Source organism: Lontra canadensis, unplaced genomic scaffold (assembly GCF_010015895.1).
Source record: "Lontra canadensis isolate GAN:19392208 unplaced genomic scaffold, GSC_riverotter_1.0 scaffold67, whole genome shotgun sequence".
Taxonomy (NCBI): Eukaryota; Metazoa; Chordata; class Mammalia; order Carnivora; family Mustelidae; genus Lontra; species Lontra canadensis.
In genome coordinates, this window is record NW_022631061.1 from 7,010,740 (window position 1) to 7,033,459 (window position 22,720).

A 22,720-nucleotide genomic window follows, 5' to 3' on the forward strand; every position below is an offset into this window, starting at 1 on the left:
TGATACATTTTAAATATACTACTTTTTAACTATATGAACATGAAAGTAGGAGATTCTTATACAGTAGTTCAAGACCAAGAATAAGCCAAAATATAAATTATTACCACCAAGTTTAAAGATAGCTTCTTTCTTGCTGGCTTATTCTCTCTCTCTCTCTCTCTTTCTCTGTATTTCTTTTGCTGTGTATAATTATTTAAATATCTAAATATTCTGTCAGAGATTCATAATAAGCCAACATACATTCTAAACTTTATACCAAAGTTCCTTTAACTAAAATCAAAGACTTAAAGACAACAATGGACTATCTTGGATCATATTATCTCTCTTATTTAGAGAAGGTGCTCATGTTGTGGGAGTTCTTGCATTATCAGCTTTGCCTATTCTGCTTGAAAATAAGAAATACATTTTCTGGCAGCTAGTATTTTAATATCACAGGGTGCCTTCTATCAGTCGCATTTCCTGCCATGTGTTTATATCCAGATTGTTTCTGGGTTGTTTGCAATGTATCCTTGGTAACCTAGTGGTTATTTCATATGCCACTGGATAAATTTGTAGCTGAAATTGTCTTTCCTAAATAAATGCATATGATATATAAGTAAAATGGATATTTAAAAAAGTGAGTAGAAATTAGTGGTCAAATCTCTGCATCTTGTTTTCCCTGAGCATATCATATCTCCTTTACCTTGCTTTTGTAGAAATATGGATTATGTTTTAACTATAATACTTTATTGTTGCATGCAGTATTTACTTTGAACACATAAACATGTTATTTCATCGTAGTATACTTTTAACTTTATTCTTCAAATTAAACATTATCCTACCATTCCAGTTTATGTCTTCTGACCACTTAAAACACTAAGGCTCTATTATGTTAATCAACTTTTGCTTCATTTTAATGCATTCGTATCAGCTTTATATGTATAAAACAAGCAATACTGTAGTCAGCCTTCCAGTTCTGATTTTGTATGTGTATGTCTTCCTGTATGTTGCTAAAATTACTCTACTTAACAAGTGTCTGATTTCTCCTTTCTCTTAATACATAGCCTCTTTCCTTTCCCCAGAGATGCAGTCTTTATTGCTAGTACTGTTTGCATGTTGCAGTAATACAGAGTTGTCATGGATCTCCAGTGGACCATGTTGCAGGTTGTTACATGCTGGCTCAAATTTGATTCCATGATTTTCTCTACAGTTGTGGTCATACCATCTATCCCTCATCCAAGTTTGAACCATGGATTCCTTGCCAAGTTAATTCCTGAGCAGAGCTTTGCCCACTCATTTTACAAAGGTAATATTGACCTCATCTCCTGACCTGTTTGGGTATTTGTATTTCATTAATTGTTCTACAATAAATATCCATAATGTAATTGTTTATAAACAAGTATACACTTCAGGTTTCATGGAGATATGATATGTTGTATTTACATTTGGCTCTTGAAAGCAAAATATAGTTTTTATATTTGTATTTCTTTACATTTCTTTAAGTATCACCTGTAAATTAAGGATACTTAATTATATGTTTAAGAATATTCACAGTGGTGGCATTCACTAGAGATTGCAAAAGAGTCACATCTTAGTAGTGGGACTAAAATAGCCCTAAAAGGAAGGCTGCTCTAGACTCACAAGAAAAAAAAAAAAAACTTGAAAACATTAAATTGATCTCTCAGTTACTTTACTTTCTGTCAGAGCAAAATTCTACCTCTCTTTAAAGGAATACATAAAGTTTTTCACCAAACAACATAAAATTCAATGTTAAGCATTCAATAACAAAAATTATTAAACATGAGAAGAATCAGGAAAATGTGATATATAAGCAAGGGGAAAAAATAATTCAATAGAAACAGATTCAGAAATGACAGAGATGGCAGAATTGCCAGATAAGAACATTAAAACAGCTATTACAAGTATGTTTAAAATGTTTTTCAATCTAAAAGAAATAGTGAATGTAATGAGGAAAAAAATGGAAATTTTTTTTAAAAGAATCGGTTGGAGTTTATAGAGATAAAAAATAAAATAGCTAATATGATGTCTCTGGGTAAGGTTGGCATAGGATTATTCTCTGCAGAACAGAGGATTGTAGTAGGCCGAATTCTGCTCTCCCTGTGCCATCCCACCCAAGATTTTCCCGTGTACACACCCTGCATGATTCCTGGGAATATCTTGCTCCTGTGACTATGTTGTATTACATGGCACAGTTGCTTTTAACAGAAACTGATTGTCCATATCCATGACCTAAAAACATGAGACCATAAAGGCAGAGCGTTTTCTCTGGCTAGTTACGGAAAAAGAAGTCAGAGAGACTGAGAGTATGAAAGTGATTTGACTTGAAGTAAGTCCTTTGTTGCTGAGATGAAGGTGACTGCAGTTCAAAGACCTAAAATCACCTTGTAGGAGCTTGAGAGCGCTACGTGGCTGGCAGTCAGCAAGTAAGTGGGGGACTTAGCCCACGGCAACAAAGAACAGAATTCCTCCAGTAACTTGAGTGAGTTTAAAGAGGACCCTGCAGTCCGAATGATACCCTAGTTCAATGTTTTCTATATATTGGCTAATGATATGGAAGACCAATTTATAGAACACATAGAGCAGTGAACTATTTTTTGTTATATCTTGGTGAAGGCACAGATTTTTTTTCAATAAATGTGCAACCTTTGAATATCATGATGAAATAAAGGAAAAATTCTTTTCAGCTTTGTTGCTTACAAACATCTAGCTATGAACTAAGAAGAATTAGATTAAATTAGATTAGACTAAAAATCTGGAGGGTTTTTTGTGTGTATGTGTGTAGAGGTGTTCCAAAGACTTAGCTCTAGTGCCTGGAAAATATTCTAGAATAGTTACCCAGAATAAGGAGCCTGTATCAGAATATCAGTGTACTTCTTTCTTTATCAAGGAAATCTTGTGAAAACAACATTAGCTCAACTGCACAGTGTTCTTACTGGCATAATAAAATTTTGAATTACTTTAAGACTGTTGTGGTGAATTTGCTATTTTCTTTCCTATGTAGTAATGTGGAAGCTGATTATAAATAACTGGTACGGTGTTCTGTGGTATGATGGGTATTGAAAGGCAAAAAATCTTGTTGATGATATTGGAACAAGAGTCACCTCTTGGTGTTTACTCTTACAGAGTAAGAAACCAGTTTGATCCCATTCTTTAAAGACTAGTAAGTAGAACTGGCTTCTTGGTCAGACATGTAAAATATTTTTAATGAATTCAGTACTTATAAATGGGGAATGATTGCAACATGTTTTTTTTTTAGTAGCAGAAAAGCTCAAAGGACAAAAAGTTAGAATCTTAGAAGTGTACAATTTCTATGACTTTTTCATTACTTAAAAATTATTATTTAATATAATTATCAAGAAATTATCTTGATCTGTAAGGATGATTTTGATTTTGCTCATCCTTGAAAATTTATCTCCTGACATTTTATGTATTTGATAGAATGTTTTGTGTTTAATTTTCCACCAGAAGAAAATTCATACATAAGAGATTCACAAAACTGGAATTCATTGCTTTCATTGAAATATAATTTGTATTTGATTATAACAGTACAAGATAAGTTACTAGAATTGGGCATTGATGAGCATTGAGGGAAATTTTGAAGACACAGCATTTCTGTTTTCATTTTGGATAAAAGCTTAAAATGAATATTTTGAGCTTTCTGAGTTTTCATTCCATGAACATACCTCTGTGACACTATTTCCTCTACTCTGCACGATACTAAAATAAAACAGGAACAGCTTAGCTATATGTTATTCCCATGAGTGGCATTATTGCCAGTTCAACTTGGATTAGATAAGTTAACAAGCAAAAAGCTCTCACTGTCACATTATCAACCTTAAATATTTATATTCCCAGTGTTTGTATAAAACATTTATATAGGAGTCTATTTTAGAGAATCACTCTTCTGCTTAAAACTTTGTTTGTCTATGATTTGTAATGGGAAAAAGTCACAAGTATAATAACATTTGTATATATTGGTCCCCTATACACACACTTTCAGTGAACAGCATGATGAACAGTTTTATAATTATTTTCTTTTCCCAATGTTATCTTTGTTCTGATCAAATTGAAATTTATTTTTTTCTAGAGAGTCAAATAATAAAAACATTTGGGCTTTTGTTTTGTGTACTTAATTTTTAAAATTATTTTAAATTCATTTTCAGAATGTCAGTCAGTGATGGATTTTAAAAAAGGGGAATTTTTGCAGATAGTTTGAGAAGCACTGATTTGGATTACTCTTCAACTCCTTCACATTTTACTTTCTCCTTTCAGCTCATTATTGAGCTTTTTAAAAAGTTCTTAACTAGCTCTCTGGCCTCTCTTTTTTTTTTTTTTTAATCTTTGATAGTCCCTCAGTTCAAAGTCTCATCTCTTTTTGGAGCATTGCCATAGTTTCTTCTTTGTATTTCTTTTCTTTAGTCATTTAGTCTGTTACTGATGACAGTAAAAAAGTAACACTAATGTATATAATAAAGTAATGAAACATACTTTATATTTAATATTATACATTCATATAATAAATATTTCATAGTATACAATATAACAAATATAATAAAGCAGTGTTTCTTTCTAAAAATTTTTAAAGGCTTCTTATAATTTAGGGAACAAAATTAAAATGTGTTATAGTGGCATACTACTTTAGTTCTAATTTACCTGGATTATACAGTTACCTCCAAAGTAGTTACCTCTTTTTTTACTGATCTTTATTTGATTTATTGCAAGTTTGCTAAAATTTGTTTTAAAATGTAAATGATATTGGTTCTTTTTTTTTTTTTTTTTTTTTAATTTTCTAGTAGCATCTAGAGTAAAAATACCACATAGCCTTCTCCGTTCCTTAATAATTACAAGCACTGTCCTGCCTCTTGATCTTTGTATTTCGTTTCTGGTTTTTAGTTTGCTCTCTTCCCTATTTTTTGCATGACGGTGCATTTTCATCCTTTAGGTGTCTCCCTGAAGGCACCCACCTCACACAGGTCTTCCCTGATTGCTGTAGCTTAGTAGCTTCCTCCACATGACCAGCCTGTTCTCTACCACTGCATCTTCTTCATTTCCTTTTTTGCACTGACACAATTTATGTATTTGTTTAGTTGCTTATTGAATGTGTACTTCAAGAGCATAGTCCCTGAGACCTAGCATGGTGCTCAGAACTTAATATATCAATATTTGTTAGTAGATGAGTAAGCCAGTGAGAAAGCTAACCAGTTTTTTAAAAATAAAATGTATTTTATGATAGCCATAAAATGTATTTCATTATCAAACATTTTAAAAATACGGACAAGAAACTTTTATTGATAACTTAGTCTAGAAGCTGTAGAAGCTTTCTATTAATCATTTCAATTTAGGTTTAATAAGAATAAAGTTAATATTTAGGTGAACTTAAAAATAAGTATGTTGGTTTTCGTCTAACAATTCATTATTAGGGAAAAGAATTAACACTGGAAATAAAATAGTTAAAATAATATAGTACGGTTAAAAGAAGAGGCGTATGGCATGATTGGTCTATAAATAAGCTGGAATTTGTATGAATGCTTCTTATAGTATATTACATATAGTATCATATATATTAGTATATAGTACTGTATATGTTATATAGTATATTATAAATGCAACTTTTCTAGTCAAATGGAAGTATCATTTGGCAAATGGTATCTAGTTTACCAAGTGGGCAACCATTTGAAAAAATTAATTTATATCCTTATCTCATCTATTATGCCAGATCTATTTCACGTGCATTAAATTTAAAGGTAAAAATGAAACTAACCATAATTCAAGACAATTAAAGTTAATATTTGTATAAAAAGATATTTTAAATTGTGACATCAAAAGCTGAAGTTTAAAGTAAAAGATATGACTAAATCAAAGTTTTATATATCTCCGTGTCTGAAAATATCAACCAAATTTAAAACAAATGCAAACAAGAGAACTTTTATATGTATGTGATGAAAGTTAATAACCTTAATGAAGAGAGAGCTCTTAAAGATCAATTAAAAGAATGTATCACGCTAAGGGAAACATGTAGAAAGCATCAAAATAGTTAACAAAAGAAAAGCATTGTACAGTACAGATAAGGAGAATATATTTAAATCTAATAACCAAATTTATATTGAAGGAAAAATATACCTTGATCCTGTGTGGCTCAGTCAGTTAAACATCCAACTCTTGATTCTGGCTCAGGTCATCATATCAAGGTCGTGAGGTAGAGCTCCACATTAGACTACCCTGCTGGAGATTCTTTCTGCCCATCCCCCTCCCCTCCACGTGTGTGTGTGTGTGTGTGTGTGTGTGTGTCTCAAATAAAACTTCAAGTATACATATATATATCATAATTTATAATTTGGACAAAATTCTGAAGGGTTAGAATGCAAAGATGTGCTCTTTACATAGCATAAAAATATTTATAACCCTTATGCTAGTACTTTTACATTTAGAATTGTATCTTAAGGAAACAATTAAGGTTATGCCAATAATTTGTATAGAAATATTTTTACCATTAAGTTTTTATTGTATGTTTAGAAATAAAGTTAATATTTATTAAGTAAATTATTGCATTCATATCAACTGCATATTTTTTTGGTATTACAAATTTATTTTCTCTTGCTTTTGAAATCATTTTTAATGTATCCATTGTAATCCATTATGTGGATGCATTATAATTTATAAGTACTCTAAAACACTATCATCATAATATTTATAGAGTTTTTATTGGATACTGATGTTGCATAATATATATTGTATTTATTTATAGGTAAAAATCATGCACAGGTATTCCTAGCAAATATTTTTTAGTTTTATGTCAACTTTTTGAAATAAGTGTCTGTTTTTGGTATTAATATAGGTACCAACAAAAGCCTCTCCCTCCTCTTTCTTCTTTTTCTTCCATCTCTAATTTACTCTTTCTTTCTTTGTGATTCCTTTATTATATATTTGTTGAATAAATGAATGGTTTCCTATTACATCCTAGTTGCTGGGAATATATAATAGTGAACAAAGAGTCCATGTCTTTATGAATAACATTCTTGCAAGGTAGATACATTTATAGAAACCACACACTTAAACATATAATTGCAAGTTGCTGCATTCTATGAATAAAATTACCGACTGTTATAAGAAACTACAAAAGAAGAAACCTAATTTAATTTGGGGGTTGGGGATGACTTTTCACAGAAGAGACATTTAAACCAGCAACAAAAAGATGAGTTCAGGGACATCTGGGTGGCTCGATCAGTCAAGTATCTGCCTTAAGGCTCAGGTCATGATCCCAGGGTTCTGGAATCGAGTCCCCCATCAGGTTTCTTGCTCAGCGGGGAGCCTGCTTCTCCCTCTTCCTGCTGCTCTCCCTGCTTGTGCTCTGTTTCTCTGACAAATAAATAAAATCTTCATTTTAAGTCTAATACGGATTTGGCCAGGCTAAAATCAAGGCTTCCTCAACACTGCATGCCTTTCTGGAGGCTGTTGAGAAGAATCCATTTTCTTCGCCTTTAAGCTTCTAGAGACCACCCATAATCCTTGACCCCTGGCTTTCTTCCTTCTCCCTCCGTCCTTAAAACCTGGAACAATGTATCTTTCAGACTGTTCTTCTGTAGTGGCATCCTCCTCTGAGCACAGCAAGGAAGGGTTTTATTCCTCTGTGGACTCATCAGATTAGATTGAGCCCACCTGGATAATCCAGGATGGTCTTCCCTTTGCAAGGCCCTCCCATTTAATGTCCTTCTTGCTGTATATGGTGACAGTCGTAGGTTATGAGAGTTAGGGCATGGACATCTTTAAGGAGAGTGTTCATTATGTTGTCTACTGTAAGTATCATAATCTGCTTACAATTTTACAAGAGCATTTTGGGTATAATGAGGGAATAGATTAAAGAGGGCAACGAGGGAATCTGGATAAACCAATTGGAGGCTGTTGCTTTCTAGGTAAGTGATGCTATTGCTTAGCACAAAGGTGTGGCAGTGGAGGCTGAAGAGGAAGATAAATTAGACATATCTTGGAGGTAAAAGTGAAAGTATCTGGTAATAGATTGGATGTGGGGCATAGGGTATACCAAGTTTTCAAAGATAGTGCCTGGCTATCTGTCTGAAGTTCTGAGATCAAATGGCCATTTATCAAAGCAAACAATACGGTTAAGAAAGGTTGAATAGAATGACACTTCTGTTCTCTGCATGTTTTTACATCTAAAGCTAGTCTCTTGTAAGCAGCATGTAGATTGTTGTTGTTTTTGTTTTGTTTTGTTTTCAACCCATTAAGCCACTCTGTATCTTTGGATTGGAGGATTTCATTTACCCATGTCTGATGCCCAATGTTTTGTGGCCGGCACCCAGGAAAAACCTCTTGACCACTTGGCTCTGAACACCAGAAGAGCTTATATTCTTGGTATTATGGGACTGTAATAATCTTTGTCACCCAGAAAGGAGCTTATGCCCCAGTCTGGTGTCCAATTTTGCAACTGTTGTCAGGGACAACTGTGTATCACCTGACTCTGGCAACTTATGCTTGTGAGTTTAACAGGACTGCAACCAATGAGGAAAGAGTTCTTAAACAGCTACCACCCACAGGGCACAGCTAGAGGCAGCAGACCCAGGAACTCTGTCTTCCTGAGAAGAAGGCTTATTAGTTAATCATGCTGCACCCGGAGGGGCAGTCTTCTAATTAAACATGCATCTAATGGCTGATTGTAATGATTTCCAGAGACCTCAGAGGGCAGGGACCATCTCTGCCTGCTCTCTGCTGCTCTCCAGTGCATGAGTATCTCCCAGAGTGGAGTTTTACATGTCTCTAGTGCCCTGGTTTTTATGTCTATTGCTCTGTTTTCTGCAGCTGCTCACCCAAAAGATGCCACTTGCTCACCTGGATTTTGTGGGTAGGGGAGTTTTCGCTTCTGGGTCCCACGGGACTCTGCCAATCTGGGTGACAGTTCTTGGCAGGATGCCACTCCCAACCATACCCTCTAGTCCTTCTGTGAAGGAGGCCTATTTGCTTGTCCTGGAGCTTGGCTTTAGGCACGTTTCATATGGCCTGTGGAGTTGATCCTAGGGCATATAGGCTGTAGATGCCACCTTGGCACTTTTCTTCTTTCTGGCTTCAGCTTACTGGTATCTCTCAGGAAAGAGCATATGCACTCATCCCAGATCCCTGGTGTTTGCAATTGCCACTCAGGGGACACTGCCTGTTCATCTGGTTCTCATGGCCAGTGGGGCTTACAATTTTGGTTCCACAGAACTATACATATTTTCGTACTTTAAAGAGCTCCCGCCCAAGGGTCTGTCAGTCTAATTAACTGGATCATCTAATTAAGGATACTGGCAAGTCTTAGCACTTCATCAACTCTGGGCAGCTTTTAAAACACAGTGGGCTGCTTGGACAAGTACAAAGATTTGAGAGACAGTAGAGAGCTGGGCCTTTGGGTTGAATGCAAGATTTATATCTTATAGGAGCCCACACCTTCAAGCCTGGGAGAGGTGGTTGTTTCATGTAATGCATTAGAAACCAAGACAGAGAGGCAAGCAAAATGAAGAAACGGATGAATACGTTCTAAATGAAAGAAAAAGATAAAACCTTAGAAACTAATGAAATATGGAAAAGTAATTTACCTTATAAAAAGTTAAAAATAATGGTCATAAAGATGCTCATTGAACTGGAAAGAAGAATGTGTGAATATAGCAAGAACTTCAACAAAAAGATGGAGAAAATAAGAAAGAACCAGTTAGAATTTACAGAGCTAAAGGAAAAAACTTTAAAATTAGAGTGGTTCAACAACAGACTAGATGAAACAGAAGAAGGAATAAGTCAACTGAAAGACAAGGTGGTAGAACTCCTATTATCCGAGTAGCAAGACATAAAAAAAGAGTGAAGATAGTGTAATGTTCATACGAGAAGACATCAGAACACAGTAACATTTCCGTTATAGGACTTCCAGAAGGAGAAGAGAGAGAGAAAGAAATCTTACTTGAAGAAGTAATGGCTGAAAACTTCCCTAACCTGGGGAAGGAAAAAGATAATCTGGATATATTAATTTTAAGATGTTTGTGGAAATCTAAGTCTTTGAAAAGCTGAATTAAGGAAGGAGAGTAGAAGTGATTGACAAGTTTCTTAATCCTTACAGCATACTTAAGATCTACATTTTTCACGTGCAATCCCTGCAATTCTGAAAATGTAACTAATTTTTCCAAGATAACATGGAAAATTAGTTAAGTTGTGGAGCCAGAACTTTGATCAATTCGATTGCATTGCCATGATCTTTCAGTTCTGACATAGTCCTTCCAGAAAGGAAGGAACAATAACCAAAGTAGCCTAAGGGCTAGAAATATAAGGGGATGTTGGGTTGAGAAGTTGTTCTGTTATGATAGGAGATACGGTTTGCAGATAGTAGAGCGGCCAGAGCTAGGAAAGATAGAAGTTGAAAATGAGTAGAGAGAATAACTGATAGATGGTTTGGCTCTATATTTTCTTAAAGGGTGTGGTGATGGTAACAGTAAAATCAATAATGGCAGCAGCAAGTACAAAAATTTATAGTGAGGTTACTAAATGCCAGGCACTATTCACAAATTATGTTCTTTAGTCATCACAACTGTGTAATGTATAATGTGTACTCTATAATGCGTGTATGGTTACTATGCCAGTTCTACAAAGAAAAGATTGAGACTGAGAAAGCTTCAGTGGCTCTTATGATATCACAAAGCCAAGAAGAGATAAATAAGACTTTACTGAAAGTCAAATGGTCTTAATTGCAAAGCCTGAACTCTTAACCATGTATAACATGCACATCATGGCTTATCTGATAGATATTAACAGAATTGTACTGTTATTTGTTTGCTCCCTTTTTTCTGCAACTGAAGGCAACTTTTAGGCATATATGTTGGCATTTTATTATTAGTGTTAATGATTGCCTCCATAATACTACAGAAATGCATGATGTATTTTAATAGGAAAGTGGTGTTTTTTGTGTGTTTTTTTGTTTGTTTTTTTAGAAGAGAAGTGATAAAGAATACTACAGCAAGCTGGGTCAAAGGAAAGGCAAAATATGTATGTATGAATATTTGATAATTGATACTCTACTCAAAATGTACAAATGGGAATTGTAAACATCCCTTAGAGGTAGGACTTCTGAAAGAGTGCAGTAAGGACCTCCAAAGAACTGCTCCTCCAAAAAACAATGAGAACACTAGCAAAAATTGTTGAAATCATTTTTCCTGTTCACTGGAAAGTAACCAAAGGCTTACAACAATCCAGAGAGCGCTAATTCAAGAAAAACTACAGAAATTTTATGAGAATAGTAGGCTTTTTGTGATTTAGCTTGCTCTGTTAGTATCCAGTTCTCCTCAGCTCTGTGGTGTCCTTGAAAATCCATATCCAGAAAATTGTGGTAGCTGTGAAAACCAGCAGCGTAGCAGCACTGGAAGGAGGTCAATTATGTTTGGAGTTTTCAGAAAGTCCACTGAGCACTGTATCTGACCTGTCTGGAAGCTCCCTGGTAAAGCTTCATTCACAGAGCTTGTCATTATTTAACCTGATCAGAGCTTGCCTGATGAAGTCCTGGATATTTTTTGAAATAATCAGCAGCATCTTTTTTTTTAAATATTGGAACTGCCCAAGGTGGTAGTACCAGTTGGGCTAAGTAGGAACCTTACCAAAAGCCTAAAAGGAAAACCTGAGAATGAGATGTCCATACTCTGAGCTGTATTCAGGTCCAGGAAAGACCTGAGAAAACCCCAGTCACTCATCTCTGGATAACCTTGAAGGCTCTGTTCAAGCAAGAAATGAAGGCTGAGGGAGAGTATTGAAAGCATGTCCTACTGCACATCCAAAGCCTCTGGCAAAGTGTGGAAGATGTACTGGTGCAAGATAAGTAAAGCAGTCTCTATCTAGTCATTAGCTGATCACTAAGCTAACTAAACAGAAACTTCTGTGGCTGCAGGTGTTATGGGAATATCAAGAAATATCAAACAAAATTCTGTAGAATTTTATAGAATTTGTTTGGAAAAGTCAATAAATAAGCAGAACAACAACGAGCCCTGTGGGAAGGGTCTGATTTCCAAGATTGCCACATTATTATATTTAAAATTTTTCAACAAAAATTTTTTGACACTTGAAAGAGGAAAGGATGGCCAATTCACAGGGGGAAAAAACAGTCCTTAGAAACTGCCCCTGAGGAAGCCCTGATGTTGGACTGACTAGATAAATATTTTAAACCAGCTGTTGTAGAAATGCTCAAGTAATTAAAGGAACACTTTTTTAAAGAATGAAAAATATGAGGGTAATGTCTCACCAAAGAGTATCAGTAAAGAAATACAGAAAAGAATTCAATAGCAGTCTGGAGTTGAAAATTATAATAAATAAGAATTCATTAGAAGGGTTCAACAGAATATTTGAGTTGGCACAAGAAGGCATCAACATACTTGAAGACAGGTCAATTGTGGTTATCTTACTCTGAGGAACAGAATGAAGAGAAGAATGAAGAAAAGTGGAATGAGAAAAGGGGAGAGCCTCAGGGACATGTGAGACACCATCAAGTGAACCAACATACAAATAATGGGAGCCTAAGAGAAGACAAGAGGCAGAAATGGGAAGAAAGAATTTTTGAAGAAAAAGTGGCCTGAAAACTTTCCAAATTTGATGAAAATCATTAGTATGCACATCCAAAAAGCATGTATTCCAACTAAGATAAACTCAAACAGATCTATACATTATAATAAGAACATTAATTAGAAATACCTTTTGGTTCTTAATTATTTCTCCTGAATTATAATTTTGTCTGTTACGGGCATATTCATTGATAATACCAAATTCCTGAAGTTGTATTCTTATACATTTAATATAACAAACAAAATTAAATCATATGTAAATAATTGCAAAAAAAGTACTCAGTGCTTTTGCAGTCTTTGTTGTGTAAAATGAATAATAACGATTTTAAATCTTATATATGGCAGCTTTTTCTTTCTTGGAATTCAGGTAAATTTTTGTGTAACTTGGCATTTTGGGATTTAATATAAACAAAAAAAATACAAGTTACTTATAGTTTTTTATATTTTTTATTTTGCTTAGTATTACTACTTGAGCAAATAATTAATAAGATTTTTAGTGATATACAAAAAGGAACTATATGTTCCTTTAATGTTATTTTTTACTTAAGTAGTTTGGAAAATAGCAATTTGAATAATTTAATAGGTAAGACATTGAAACACTTTATACATCACTGTAAAAACAAGATTTTTCCAAAAATATTGTGATAAATGAGGTCCCATACAGAAATCATATCATCTGCTGCAGTTAACCCTATATGTTTCCTAAAATATATTAGATGGACTCATTAGGTTCAATGAAAATCAGTAAGAAAAAGAGGCATCTGGCATCCAGCTCCATGTTTCTGGTAAGGTTAAGATCACTCAGACCAGTCATGTTTCTGCTTTGGGTACTAACGTGCCTCTTGCTGTAGAAACTGATGAAGAGCGATCGAGAAATTACAAATCAGTGGGCTTTTGAACTACTGATCTCTTCTTTATTTGCAGTTACTATTATAAAGTTTTCCGTTGGTGTTTATTTTTATTTCTACATAATAAGATCATAAATTATGCTTTGCAAAGTTTATTGATTTGAATAGAATTCTTATTGAAATATCAAAAACCGCTTCATTTTGAAATCATTGATTTATCAGTCACAGTAAACTAAAATTAGAATTATATTACTGTGTAAATATTTTAATGAGTCATTCGAAAATATTCCAATATTCAATTTTAATAAACTTAATTGCATTTTATAATTAAGAGGTCAACATTTATATTGGAGTTTCAAGTATCTAGTTAGTGAGTTATAGATTGTCATTGTTCCCTAAGAGTTCATTGAATGGAAAAGCAAAAAATTATGTAGTTGATGGAAAAATCTTATTAAATGGTACCTTGTGGACACTAAATCAAGGATTTTAATTTAGATATTCTGTTTTTAGCAAAATTCTTACATTTCAGGTTCCTATACTGTTTATATTTTTGTGTAGTTCTTAATGTAAAACATGCCATAAATAAAGACACTGAAACATCACATTAGGATAAAGTGAAACCCTAGGCCAAATCTGTAAATCAGCCAAGTTCAGACTAGGTGCTAGATTTGACTATATGCCTTTTGAGAATTAAATTCTGAAAGAAAATTTAGCCCATGCTGGTAACCATGCCACTGTGATTTCTTGTTAGAGTACTTATTTTGTTTCTGCATTTACATTTTCTGTCCTATTGTTGTAGAAGGTATTTAATTTCTACTTAATTGCTATTTAATTTTCTACTAATTTTCTACCATAACTGATTTTACTCCCCAAATATATAATATATAAATGCAAACATGCATTAAATAAATTCAGTAATACCTCCAATAGAGGCAGTAACTGCCTTAGCAATTGTTCTCATTCTTTATTCCCAGCTTACTTCATCAACTTTTGAAGTATCAATTATCATCTCAGTTTGAATAATCCCAAAATACATGGCTGTATTTCTTTTGACTCAACAGCTATAAATATTTCAGAGATTCTGCACTCAATTAATTTCAAAATTTAACTCATTATATTTCTGAACAGGAGCACCTGGGTGGCTCAGTTGGTTGAGTTATCAGTCTCTTGGTTTCAGCTCAGGTCTTGATCTCAGGGTTGTGAGATCAAGCCCCATGTAGGGCTCCATGCTCAGTGGGGAATCTGCTTGAGATTCTCTCCCTCTGCCCCACCCCCATTCTCACATACACATGTGTGCTTTCTCTCTCTCAAATATATAAATAAATCTTTTTTTAAATTTTCTTTTTTTTTTTTAGATTTATTTATTTTAGAGTGAGTAAGCAGGAGGACAGAACGAGAGGGAGGGAGGGAAGGAGAAGGAGAGAATCTCAAGCAGACTCCCCACTGAGCATGGAGCCCTACTTGGGGCTTGATCTCAAAACCCTGAATCATGATCCAAACCCAAACCAAGAATTTGATGTTCAACTGACTGAACCAACCAGGCACTGTCCCCCACTAATATTTCTGAACAAAGTTGCTTATCTTTTGCTTTCTTCCTCACTTAGTGGCATGTCTCCATTGTTTTTCTTAAGCTAGATATTTCAGAAACATCTTCATTCTTTTCCTTCCTTTTTATCCCAAATGCTATTATTCAAAGTCTTAATTTTCTGTTACAAGGTTTTATAAAAAATCTGAAACTATTACCTTACCTCTTACCTTTTCCTTCTCCAGTGCTTTGCCAGGAGTATTATTAAAATTACCTATCTTCTCAAAACTTTCATGCAGTTATCTTAATTTTTAGTCTTGGAACAATTAGGTTTCTCATACGTCTACCTGTTTTTCATGTTGGTCATCTGATGTTTGAATATTATTGTCTTATTCTACTGATTAATCTTTTCTGTCAATTCTAACATCCTTGAGCAAACAAATAAAACTACTTAATAAAAATGAGGAAAATGACAATAAAACACTTAGTTGTGAGAGATGTGTATTTTTAGCCAATTTAAATGGATATTGTATATTAAGTTGAATAATATGAAAATGTTATTTTTTTAAAGTAGTGTATGTATCTAATACAGTTTGAATCAAAAGGAAAGGAGAATTGAAAGAAAATTTTCTTTTGGAAACTTGACAGAATTATTCTGAAATCTGGAAAAATTAATAAATTCACATATTCAGTAAATTTGGATGTCATGACATTAATCTACATTTAAGAAATTAACACAACTGTCTTGTAGAGTCTAAGAATCAAGCCCTGTTGCTAAAGAAATCCCTCCACATTATGTTTAATCCTTTAGCATGTGTGTGTAAAACTGAAAAAATTATGATCCCACCCAAAAAATAGTATTACCAAAACAACATTTCTCTGTGTTTTTAGTAGAGACTTCACCAAAGGTTTTATGAGATGTTTTGCTGAAATCAAAATAGCCTAATTCCTGTTGGGCAGTCTTCTGATTTCCTGTCCTAATAACATTTCAAAAGAAAGAAACAACCAACCAAAATATCAAAAATCTAAGGGCAGTTTTATAGAACTTACAGATGTTCATTTTGAAGAGATCTTAGAAATAACTTACTCTGCCCTTCTTGTTTTACAAAGGATAAACTTAAATATAAATCAGAGTAAATCAAGTACCTAACAAGTATGTACTTCATATAAGTAAGTAATTTACCTATAGTATCTTATTTTCTTCTTCCACATCACTTTGTTAAGAGCTGTTATCCCTACTATACCTAGATTACATCAATTTTCAAGGTCATGATTTAGAATTTGATAACATTTTATTATATAGGGAACTTCATTGTATTAACATTTGTATAATGAGAATGATAGGCATATAACATTTTCAAGATGTTTTTCTGTTTTAATTGATAATGTATGTGTATTTCCTATCTGTATATATTTTATCTGCTTCAGTTTTCACAAATTGAAATTTATATTTATTCACAAAGAATGAGTATTCCAAAATAATTGTTCTTAAAGGCACATATAGGGGCTCCTGGGTGGCTCAGTGGATTAAGCCGCTGCCTTCAGCTCAGGTCATGATCTCAGGGTCCTGAGATTGAGCCCCGCATTGGGCTCTCTGCTCAGCAGGGAGCCTGCTTCTTCCTCTCTCTCTGCCTGACTCTCTGCCTACTTGTGATCTCTCTCTCTCTGTCAAATAAATAAATAAAATCTTTAAAAAAAAAGGGACATATAAGCTAAATTCTTGAGGAACATTATTTTCTTATTAAAGTATTAATTCTTTTGAAATAATCATTTGGCATGCTTTTTGCTATTAACACTTCAGAATTTTAGGTGTAATATTATGTGATTTTAAAATAATATTTTTAACTAGTTTAAGTATTTTAACTATATATTAATGGTTATTGAAGTACCAAAAAAGGTATAAAATGACTTTATATTTTTAAGGTAATATTAGAGAAGTATAATAATTTCTCTTATATGTTTGGTAACTGACAAAGGATAAAGGGGAGCTTCATATAATAATTATTTGTAAGTTGTTATAAGAAATTGTTATGGGTACTATTTCTCCACACTTTTAAAGACATCAGTTTTGAAATGCCACATGGCTTTTAAAAGAAATAGGGTTCTTTTGAGGTTTCCCGAACAAAATGACAGGTGTACATGGATGATATGTTTCAATCCAGTTGTGTTGTTATGCATATCCATTTAGCAGATTTTTCTTTGTTTCCCACAGGTCTTATTTTCTTTATTCCGATATGTGAGAATATTTTATTAATAATACTGAATTTTCACTTGTGAAGCTTTTTGTTTAAACCAGTTTCTTTTATTACAGAAACTCCTGCTACATTTCCAGACACTATAAAGGAAAAAGAAACACCAACGCCTGGTGAAGATATTCAGCTGGAAAGTTCCATTCCACATACAGATTCAGGAATTGGAGAGGAACAAGTGGCTAGCATCCTGAATGGGGCAGAATTGGAGACGGGCACAGGCCCTGATGCCATGAGTGAACTGTTATCCACTTTGTCATCTGAAGTGAAAAAATCACAGGAAAGCTTAACTGAGAACCCCAGTGAACTGTTGAAACCTGCACCATCCATATCTAGCATTAGTCAAACAAAAGGCATCAATGTCAAGGAGATCTTGAAAAGTCTCGTGGCTGCCCCAGTTGAAATTGCAGAATGTGGCCCTGAACCTATCCCATACCCAGACCCAGCATTGAAGAGAGAAGCGCAAGCTATTCTTCCTATGCAGTTTCATTCCTTTGACAGGTGGGTACCAAACTTATTATTCGTAGTGCTCTAAACACAGAAGGAAAACTAGAGTTTATTTTTAAAAATATTAGGAGGAGCTCAAAAACCTTATATTTAGTAATATAAGTATTACTAAAATACAAAATTACTAAAATACTAAAATACAAAGAATATCAAATATTAATTTATATCAATATATATCAATTTATATCAATATAAAAACCAAATTGATCTCATAGTAAGGCACTTGAATAATACATCTCAAAAAAGAAGTTTCAATATGGTATGCAAGACAGCACGTTAAATTCAGAATAGGGAAATGCAGATTCTGATTATAATCCATCATCAGTGACTACACTACCTTGAGGAAGTGCTTTTATCTTTTTGGATTTAATTGTTTCATCATAAAATGGGGGAGGGGTATTTCCTATCTCTCTAGTCTAATCTGGCTCTAAAGTTCCTATATCATAATAATAAAAACAGTAATGACTTCTGGAGACTAAAGAAGATTGCTTTAAGTAATAAAATTCAAATTCAAGTTTTAAATCCAAGGATGGAAAAAATTTGAAAATGTGCATTATCATCTGAATATATGTGTGGAATTTTGAAAATCAATGTAAAGGCCATATTTTGAGGCATGTGTTTGAAAGTAAATATTGTTGAAAGGCATTTTAGGTTTCTAAACTATAAGGTGGCCCATATATCTGCACTCAAATGTTAAATCATACAAGGGTTTTTAGTTGAGGACCACCAGACTTTACTCTGTTCCATTATTTATGCCATAAAAATGATAGTTCACAGAAGCAGGATAAAACATTTTAGAACCAAAGAATTTGTCCATGTAATTTATCCTACTATTTAAAAACTTATACAGCATTAGAAAGATTATTTGAGGTTAGTCATAATTACTAACAATAGTACTTAACATTGATACTGGGACTAATATTTACATATTAGCATGTAAACTAAAGAATGTGTTTACCATCTGAATTAAATTGTGATTGAAGTTAAAAATGCTTTTCCCCACCCAAAATTTATATGTGTGTGTAAGATGATTGGTAAACAATTGTTTTTTAGAGAGAAAAATTCAAGTTAGAAAATCAAATGTTTCTTAAACTGGAGTGTCAAAAATAAACATATAGTCAAAATGTACTAGCTATTCTGTTTTACTTTTCCAAGATAGCCATACTGCTTTGTACATTTTTTAGTATTAAGGGTTAGAGGTATGGCAGTAAAGGCATTTTCAGTTAAGACAGATTATCTTTTTTATATATAAATATTAATTAAACTTTACCTTTAAAGATTTTAACAACTGTTCTACAGATACTTCTTGAAAATTTTATTGTGAAAATATAAATAGCATCAGTCATCATGTCGATATAAAGATGGATAAAAACAGTGTTCTCTACATTGAACTTAGAGAGTAGTAAATGGAGGTGAAATGTTTGCAAAAAATTGTCACACAAGTTAAAATGTGTTAAGTCTCAGAATTTTAAAAAACTTAAAAAGGAGGGGTTATAAAATGTAGGAAGATATTTTTTCTAACAGTTTGTGTTCATATTATATTTGGATAGTCATTCATATAGTTCCTTGGATGTTGCTTATGCCATCTCAGATTGATGTCCTCTATTTCACGTATTCGGTTTATGTTCCCTGGATATATGTGCATGTGTCTTTATGAGTGTATGTAAACATGTGTATGTAAGTATCTGTAATTGTATATATTTATAATATATAATATAAAAATGTTATAATAATTTAACTTAGGATCATAAAAATTTTGTGTTCCACTTACTTTTAAATTATATATTTAAATTTTGTTAGACTACAAAACAAATAAATACAGAGAATTATTCTGTTTGCATAAGAGAATCCAGTGAAATAAAAATTAAGTTCAACCTTTTTTGTTTTAATTTGAATTATTGTTAGAACAATTTTTTCATTAAAACAACAAAAGTGCCAATATTCTCAGCTACTCAAAATTTATTATACTTTTGTGAATATTGCTTTAAAAAAAATAGAACTTTCCATTTGTTCCTTGTAGCATTTGTGCAAAGTGCAGTGGGAGTGGGATCATTATTCTAAATTGCAAAAGTAGAAATGAAATCGAAGCACACAAAGCATACTTCAGTTCTTTTTAGGAAAAGGGTCTCTAGTGTAGTTAATATATGCAGTAGCTCAAGTACTATCAAATGTAAATGATGAGGTGATATTGATGAAAGGAGGGGATTGAGGTCTCAGGGGGCGCTGATGACGGATTGAACAGAAGCGGCCTTGCACTGCACGTAACTCAAGTCTGTCGTCTTCACTGCTCAAAGCCATAATGGGAGGTGGCAGTCTGAAATGAGTTGCCACGGCAAAGAGTATTATTTTTGAAATGCTTTCACACAAATCACTAGGCCCTGCATACAACTTAGTTTCATGCTTTAATGTCATCAGGAGGCACAAATTGGTGTGTCTAATTGTTTGCCACCTGCCAGCAAAATGAGCTGCCAGCCAGCCAGACGGGTTTGATTGTCTGTCAGCCATTCAATAGATTGAGAGTGACAACATCAAAAATTTAACTTCAAACTCTAGAGCTTTGAGCAGCTTTTCAGCCCCACAAGTGCTTCTGGACAACTGCATTTTTTAATTTTACTTCCAATATATTGCTACCATTTGCCTTATCTGTCTTAAGGTAGCTATAATTACATTATGAAGTATATAAACATATTTCTGAAGCACTAAAATCTGAAACCCAAGTTATGACATGTCTTTTAACATCAGATTGAATTCCTTGAAAATAGGATCCAAGATGACAGGACTTAGAAACAAAGTCCTGATGACTACCAGTTTTAAACACAGAATTGTCATGGGTCTTACTCTACCAATAATGTATTTTTCATTTTTATCTTTAGTTGAAAAATAGCTACAGTCTTAGTTGCTCATTTCTCTATAACTAAATCATGCTTCCTGATAATATTGCTCAATCCCAATGGAGATCACCTAGGATTTTACTTTTGTTAACCAACAGTTTGTTGGTTTTATTCTAAGCATGCTAACAATGTATTCTTTATACTCATTCTATACAGTAAATTTGAAAATAGCTTCCTAAAACAACTGATGTAATTTGAGTTATGTTAACTTGTGTTCCACATAGGGTGTACCTCCCCACTTGGGATGGAGCATTTATGCATTTCAGTTGTGAGATTTATAATATTTTCTTTAGTTAGATTACAACCTCAATTTTAGAAACATTTAGACTTACCTAAAATAAAACTTTTCTTTCAGTATTATTTTCTCACATTGTATTATGAAATACTGTATAAATAGTCTTATTAACATATCTGGAAAGTACTGATGCTTTTTCCTCCATTTCTTCCAGTCATCACCTGTGCAGATTTTCATAAATGTCTGATTACACTGAGTGGCCCTAACAAATTTGTTTTTATGAATGTAAAGCGCTGAAAAAGCTAGAGATTCGCTGGTACTGTTCTATAGTGAGGAAACACTGTATATAGAGAAAATACAGTTAGGAAATGATAACATTATCATTGTTTTATTTTGGACAGAAGTGCTTAATAATCTCATCATAGAACACATAAGCCAAATTGCGAAGTTCCCCAGCAATGCAATCTCTTTTGAGAGATTTAAATATAGATTTATTGTTTATAAAATACTCTAGCTGAGCTATATTTTTTTATACATTAGTACCTGTGTAACTTTTAGGTTGGTGTAATGCTTTTCTCTAAAACTACCAATTAAGTTTTATCCTATCTTTTATGTTAAGATTATAATCTTATATGTCCACATGATTTTAATTTTTGGAGATTTTGGTATATATTTGTGATTTAGGTCAGTCTTAATTCCCCAGGGATTTCTAAGCTATTTCTCCTCCCCGCCCCCCCCCCACCCTTAGTTTGGACAAAAGATGGGGCAGGGGGAAGAGACCAATATGCTTCTTCCTTTAACTGTTACTCTGTTTTAGAAAATTATTTTATGTCTGGGATATAACAAAAAACTCACAATTGTGTTACTTTTCTGGATAACAAACATTGATCTTACATGATTTATATTTCATCTCTTTTGATTTTATAATCCCACTTATATTTAAATCACTGGGTTTGATAAGTTCAGGCAGAATGTTCTGTATATTTTTCCATTCAAACCTAATTTCCTCATTTTCAAGTGTTTTATTCTCTGAAGAAGAAAATCTCTAAAATAAAATTTGTAAATATTATAGGACTAAAAAAGCAATATAGATAGCCTTTATATTATTAAACTTAAAGGATAAGATTTTGGTAACTCTTTTCTCTCTAGCTTTTTAATATTAACATTTTTAACATTAATACTAAGGATGACAATTTAGGGAAAATAATAAAGAAATGTTTGATATAAATGATGCATTGATTAAAGATTATTAAAAATTATAATTACTGCTGAGGACTTCCAAATTTCTTCCTTTACTAATTTTTGTGAAGTGTTTTGCTTGTATCACGTAAAGGATGAATAAGTAATTGTAAGCCAAATTGATTAAAAGTCTGCCAACCTTTACATTTCAAGGTATCTATGAAGTCTAGGCACTGAAATTCCAGCTTTCATTATGCTCCAAGTGTCCTGGGAATAGTATTTTAAGGCCAGTTGCCAGAAGATGCAGTTTTGACTAAGCATGGTGGTATCCTAATGTCCCTAATGTTGCCTTTGTCTCTCCTGGCATTTACACAGACAAGTCAGTGAGCTGAAAAAGTATCTCTCTTTAAGGAGTAGATTAATGAAATACTCGATTATTTCTTAAACATATTTTTTCATTGGTATTCTAAATATTTTACAAAATAAAGGCATACAAAACACGAAAATGTCATAGCAGTAGCCTTGTGATTTCTGATGAGCTGCAATAAATTGTAGTACCAGCCTAAAGTCAGTAACATTGTTTCTTTCCTAAGCTTCAATTTTTTCTTTCCAGATAAATGTTTAGCATTTATATAAGCCTTGTTAGGGAAGAGTGTTAATCTGGAAATTAGGAGAATCGGTCATTAATAATGGATCTCAATAATAGTAATA

The 22,720-nt window shown here is 33.2% G+C and overlaps 1 protein-coding gene across 14 annotated transcripts in view; it reads left to right on the forward strand.

Annotated features, from left to right (window-relative positions):
* Positions 1-22,720, forward strand: part of NBEA (neurobeachin) — a 664,613-nt gene that overhangs the window by 230,637 nt on the left and 411,256 nt on the right. For 11 of the 14 annotated variants that reach the window (XM_032880041.1, XM_032880043.1, XM_032880047.1 and 8 more), the window contains 2 exons: positions 1,190-1,285; positions 17,260-17,698. In XM_032880041.1, the coding sequence (XP_032735932.1) occupies positions 1,190-1,285; positions 17,260-17,698 (535 nt within the window). The remainder of the gene's footprint in view (positions 1-1,189; positions 1,286-17,259; positions 17,699-22,720) is intronic. The other 3 variants (XM_032880050.1, XM_032880052.1, XM_032880053.1) reach the window with 1 other exon arrangement.